Consider the following 6,156-nt stretch of genomic DNA (forward strand, 5'->3'; position numbering starts at 1 on the left):
TTCATTCTGTGCAATATATGGAATCATAATGTGAGGCAAAGAAAAAAAATATGTCACTTACTTATACATCTAATTACTTTTACAGGCATGTTTTTGTTATAGTAAAATAAGCATATTGACCGTAGTGTGTTGACAATATCTTCAAAACTCGTAAATTACATTTACTTATATGACTTACATGTTTCATGTTTGTACCCTCGGGATAATTTTACACAAATTAGAGCTATTTTCATATTATTGACACAAAACATTTCTCATTTGCTTGGTTTGTTTGTGATTTATTCAGGATTAAATATGAGGCTTATGAAAAAAACATTCTTTACATCTCATGAGGTTAAAAAACATACAAAAAATATACAAAAGAGTCATTATAAGTGCTATTTCCTGAATCATGCCTCTATACATAAATGGTGATGGCACAGGGAATGTATTGAAGGACTACAAGGGGAAAGCATAATAAATTAATCATTTTTTTTGCAGGAACTCTCAGAACTTGCAGCAGAAGCCACAGCCCTTGTTGCCCCGGCAGCAGTTGCAGCAGTATCGGCACAAGGAGAGATGGCTCTGACGCTTCTGCCTGATGTGATTCGGCATCTGTGTGAGAGAGAGACACGAGTGACATGAGCAAGGTGTTCGTCTCAAGAGTTTTCATCCTCTCCGTGTATGGAAAGAGCACCAGGCTAATCCCAGGAGGAGGAAAAAAATCCACATCCACTTAAATTTTAATTTGCTCATGCTAATTGGCTTAATTCATTCAGTCAATTGAACATACCAGCCATGATTCCATTGACATCTCTTGATGTGCCGCAACTGGAGTGTCATTGCTCCCTGCCTCCTCCAGCTCTTGCACCTGTTAATGAATTATACACATTTAAGAGGCCACATCTTAATGTCCTGACACAAATATTTATAGCTAATAAGCAAATGAAGTGAGTTTTAAGTTTGATTCTTACCCCGGCGAAGGGGACAGCAGAGCTCTCCAGAATGCAAATAAAGGCGAGCACGAGTGTCACTGCAACTGCAATGCTGAATGCCTTCATTTTGGATGGGGTTTAAACGGTTTAGGTATTAAATCCTCTGAAGATTAGAGTCGATAGGTCTTCTTTCTCATGGGTGTCAGGCCACCACCGGAGAGCACCACAGTATCTGCTGTTTGTTCTTCAGGTTCAGTGATGGATGGCAGGAGAGTGGGTTTCTTCAGATCTGTCAGTGACCCTTTCCTCCCTCCGTCTGATGTTTGAGCATGCGGACCGCTCTGGTATTTATACACACTCGGGGCCTGGAGTTGCCTCATCCCTGCTGGAGGCTCAGCCCATTCCTGGCAGCTGTTACCTAACTCCAGTGGGGAAGTTATGACCTCCTCATTTCTCCTCTTTAAAGTTCTGCAATCTATTTTTAATTGTGCCCCCCCCCTTCTGCTAACATTAAGCCCTCTTTTTTTACCTGTAATTGCTTTAACCCAAGAGAACATATGAGCATGCTGACCAAAACATTTATAAAATATGTATTGACTAAAATGGGACCTGGCAGGAGCAGTGGAGATTCCCAGGAAAAGAAAAAAAAAGACTGCATGGGTCAATCTATTGAACCGCTGACTGAGCTGCACTCGTTTCAACCCGGGAAATCCTTCACTAAGGAGAAGGAGCCTCTTCGGAATATCCATTGCTCAGTCCAAAGGATGTAATTACAACCTCTCAAATGGAATAATTAGCCCCTCATTTTCAACATGTTCAGTTTTTTGCATAATAACACAGGAACCTGCAGTTGAACCAAATTAAATCCCTTTGAGAGCGCTGAAGTCGCAGCCAGGATTAAAAAAACCTCCATTTAGGAGTCAATGTGCAAGAAAAAGTCATGTGACATGGGTTTGCTTTCAGCATCTGTTCTAATGTCTTTTACACACAACGCACAAAGCATCAGCTGGCTTCCTGTTATTAAAAACTGCATCACCTATTTCCTGCAGATTTTCTTACATTCATCAACAGTGTGAAATGAATTATATAACACTGTTTATGTTATGCCAACGATATGATGATAATAACCTAGACTAGTCATACAAGAGGTGCATTTGTAAGAATGATTTTCCCCTTCTTGATAAACACTTACACATTAATTAACCTGTCACTGCGAGGAAACCGTTCCAACAGCATCAGGCTGTGAATAAATACAAAAATCAATGATGGTGGGAAATGAAATAACAAAATGGCAAAAAAATAAATAAATAAATAAATAAAAGGTGCAAACTGATAAAAGCTGGGCTGTGCACACTGATACAATCAGAGGCCATTTGAATTCTCATTATACCTTCAAAGTCTGTTCAAATTGCCTGTACTGACTCAATTAGGGAACAACATGTCGCAGGACCCCTGCGTCAGGCTGTCTCGTTTTCTGATAACCCCGCTGGCCCCGCTTGTTTGCTTTGGGTGACTGCGACGCCACAGTCAACAAATACAATCACGAATGGCTCCACTTCTGTTGGAACGTTTCTAATATTCAGGGAGGTTATACGTTTGTGTGTTTTTTTTGTTTGGGAAATAGCTGTTGTCCACTTTTACGTCTATGATTCACTCAACATGACATCTGTGCATGACACCATAGTTGTGAAGACAACAATTATAATATTCACATTGTCTAAAAAATGAAGAAAAATGCAAGAAATGAAGTTATAGATCGGGGGTTTGCAGTGTTTTCCTGTCCTAGATGTTATCACTGGGAAATCTTCTGGCCAAACAAACCCAGGCACCAGCATGGCGGACAGGCTCACCTCAGCAGGCGCCACTCTTACCTTTTCTCTCCCATTTGAGGGCATTGCCCCCATCTGTAACTGTTTCATCATCGTCCTCTGTTCCTTTTTTTTAACCCCCGCTCCCCCCTCCTCCTTTTTTCTCCCAACCAGCTTTATATGGAGCTGCATGCTTGTCAGCTACAGCAAATACTTCTTCTAAATATTGTCCCTTATCGCTGGCAGACTCTTGTTCCCTTTTAAATCTGGGCCACATAGGAAGTAGCGCTGGTACATCGCAAACACACACATCTGTAAATAAACATGAGAACATCTCATGATCGTAGTCACTTATCACAAGCTCCTTCTGACTGCTGGACTAATTGCAATGTCACTTTCACACTTTTTACAGGGGGCAGTGTGGAGCTCAGCTTAAAAGAACTGCTGCCGGTAAACGCAGGGATTTCCCCATCTCTGTGGAATGTTTGAAGTGTTACCTAATATATTACTACTGGAACTTCCAAAATATGACTATCCAAATTAGTCAGTACACACTCAGAAAAAAAACCCATTAAAATATTATTAGGTAACAATAAGGAGAGGATCTTTACTGCAGATAAAAACTTTGTAACTGTAAATTAAAATAAAATCCACTGTTACTTTTAGGTTTCAAAGGAGTTATTATTAGTAGTAGTCTTTAAATGACTTGTATTTCAAAATTATATCCAATATATATATATTGGATATAATTTTGAAATACTCTTTTGGTTTAGAAGTCCAGTAGAAAGCTAAAAGTTAGCATACCTACAGTCTGACCTGCACATTGCCTCACTCACAGTGTAAACTCAATACAGCTGTAGAATTCAGTTAAGAACTATCATCAAATAAACTACATAAAATGCTGAATGGAACTACAAATCCCTTTGAGTGTGTAAAAATAGACTGTCCCACTATTCTTTTTTGTTCCTCTTTGTGGCTGGAAGCCAGGAGCCTCCTAATAAATTGTCATGATTCTCACTTCTCTTTCGTTTACACTTGCGGTCAGGATTAAAATCACTTGGTTTTAGATTTGGGAAACGATCATGGTTTGTGTAAAACAAACCCAAATTATTTTTTGTTTCTTTCCTCGAGCGACACACCAAAGACCAAATTTAATTGCTGTTCTGTCACATTGTTATTCATTTATGTATTTGTCCACAGGCACGGAAGGTAGCAAAAAAAAATGATTCCTGCAGCACCAATTGCCGCTCCATAAGTAATGATAATAGAGAGGATTATTTGGGATCAAACACAAACATATTGTATAATATAACTTATTCACTGACTATGGACAACACGGCTCTACATGGACAGCTCTACAGCAGAAGACAAAAGTGAAGTTAGTGGGTGTTGTGTTGTCAGTGTTCCATGTTATAAATCCTTATTTGTTACATATACTGAAACACATGATCTTACTTCTGCTGCATTATGAAAGGTTGACATCACACATAAGAAGCTTCTAGACATGTGACATGTGGAGTACCGCAGGGCAGCTGTTTGGGGCCACGTTTGTTTTCTGTCTTCACTGTCTTGTGACTGTTTTGTGACTTGGTCCAGTGCTTCACTGAAGGGTTGACACAATCTTCATGCTCTATTAATGAAATAGGTGTGTATGATAGGTCGTGCTGGGCAAAGGTCTGGCAGAGATCCATTTTCTTTTGGCACTGAGTATATTCTATATTCTAAAGTTGTCGTCATTTGGCTCAAAGGAGAGAATTCATGGTACCTAAAGTAATATTAAGTATGATTACATGTATAATTATTCATCTACCAAGACAGTATTTACAAACGCTTCTAAGATTTGAAATTGTTTATATTTAAAAATGATCATTTTGGTTAGTTGTAAGTTTTTTTGGGACATTTGTGGAATTCTTGAAAGGTTTTCTTGTTTTTTTGTTTATTTGGTTGGTTTGACTATATATAGAAAAATCAATGGAGATCCAAACAAGGATACAGATACAGGGCACCAGTATGTACACACTGGTTTGTTTCAAAGGGTTGAAATATCTACCTAGTGAGGCTGCATTTCTTGAGCATAGAGATTGTTGGTATGTGAGCTGATTTTTGACTTGGGAGTGCACTTTACCTTAGGAAAAGAAGAATAGACACAAACATGATTTAAGCAGCGGGAGATTTTTCACTAATGGTTTCGCATGTATTACAGTATTAATGTTTCCCTTTTAAATCCCGTGATTATCGTCAGTAGGGGTATGTCACATTTCCTGAGCTCTTTCATTTTTCTGTCATAAAATGCACACTAACTTTTACAAATACTGTGATATTTTTGATGTTTTACCCCCTGCTGATATTTTATTAAACATAGGCCTACTATTAGATGCCATCTAAACTGTATGCTTCAAACATATCCGCCAACATGTGCAAATAAGTTCTATTTTGATCACTGCTCGGAATACTGTCAAATATCAGACTAAAAAAACAACCTGAGCTCATTCACATCCTCCCCATGCCTGACAGCAGCACAATACACACCTTTTGTGCTCGTACTCCTCTTACAAGCAAGGCATGTGTCGTGTTGTTATTAATGCAGATCCAAGAATGATGAGGAGCATGGTGGTAGACGTGGTGCAAGAGCATTGTATGTCAGATGGGGGATGAGTCTCTTTCTGTCAGCCTTTTTTTAACAGATAACAACCTGTGAGACAGAAGGAATGTAAATCAGGCAGAGGCAGTGGACAGTGTGTGCTCCTGACAGGGTGCTCCTGCAGCTAAAGAATGCACAAAGGTAAGACAAGCCTGCAGGACATGAAACTGTGGTTTTGGCCAAACATGAGTTCAATGAAAATCAGTCAAGCGTGTGCTTTGGTATTAAAACTTTCCCAATTCACATAAAGGGATTTTTTTTTTTTTTAAACAGCCGTGGCCTCATCCCATCCTCCAGGCAAATGTGAAAACAGGCACACACACAGGACTGACCAAACTCAACCGACTGTTTCAAAAGAATGAAATATAATTTCAGCAATAGCAATTTATTGCTCAAAGCGGAGACGCTTTCCTTTTCCAATTAATACGCCAATTAATTGTAAGTGAATTATCAGCACTGAGAGGTGAAAGGTGCATTTCCTGGTACAAGCTTTGTATTACGTTTGTTAAGAGAAACTCTCATGTTTAATTTTTTTTTTCAAGTTCAACTCATGGCTAGACAGAGAGACAGAGAGACGGAACATATGTCCCAATCAGAGAGGTACGTGGGATCAGAGATCATCCACTTCAAACAGAGACAGAGACACACAGACGCCTGACTGACTGACTGACTTACTGACTTGCAGTGTATGTTTAAATGGCAGCTGACATGCCTGGAAACACTGGTGGTGGTGGTGGTGGTGGTGGTGGGGGGCATTAGGCAGACAAATACTGTCAGCCTAATAGATACAGAT

General features: G+C 39.4%; 1 protein-coding gene across 1 annotated transcript; it reads right to left on the reverse strand.

Moving 5' to 3' along the window:
• Positions 1-262: 262 nt before the first annotated feature.
• Positions 263-1,229, reverse strand: hamp (hepcidin antimicrobial peptide). The gene is made up of 3 exons (XM_028425170.1): positions 954-1,229; positions 773-850; positions 263-594 (listed from the first exon to the last, which is right to left on the reverse strand). The coding sequence occupies exons 1-3, from the start codon at positions 1,038-1,040 to the stop codon at positions 487-489; spliced, it is 273 nt and encodes a 90-aa protein (XP_028280971.1). The 5' UTR covers positions 1,041-1,229; the 3' UTR covers positions 263-486.
• Between the last annotated feature and the right edge of the window lie 4,927 nt (positions 1,230-6,156).

Source organism: Parambassis ranga, chromosome 16 (assembly GCF_900634625.1).
Source record: "Parambassis ranga chromosome 16, fParRan2.1, whole genome shotgun sequence".
NCBI classification, from domain to species: Eukaryota; Metazoa; Chordata; class Actinopteri; family Ambassidae; genus Parambassis; species Parambassis ranga.

What these genes read in the sequence shown, in the direction of transcription:
- hamp (XM_028425170.1), bottom strand. Translation starts at nt 1,040, where the DNA reads ATGAAGGCATTCAGCATTGCAGTTGCAGTGACACTCGTGCTCGCCTTT. An exon ending in CTGCTGTCCCCTTCGCCGGG is followed by an intron (nt 851 to 953) that starts GTAAGAATCAAA and finishes ATTCATTAACAG; the next exon opens with GTGCAAGAGCTGGAGGAGGC. An exon ending in TGTCAATGGAATCATGGCTG is followed by an intron (nt 595 to 772) that starts GTATGTTCAATT and finishes TCTCTCACACAG; the next exon opens with ATGCCGAATCACATCAGGCA.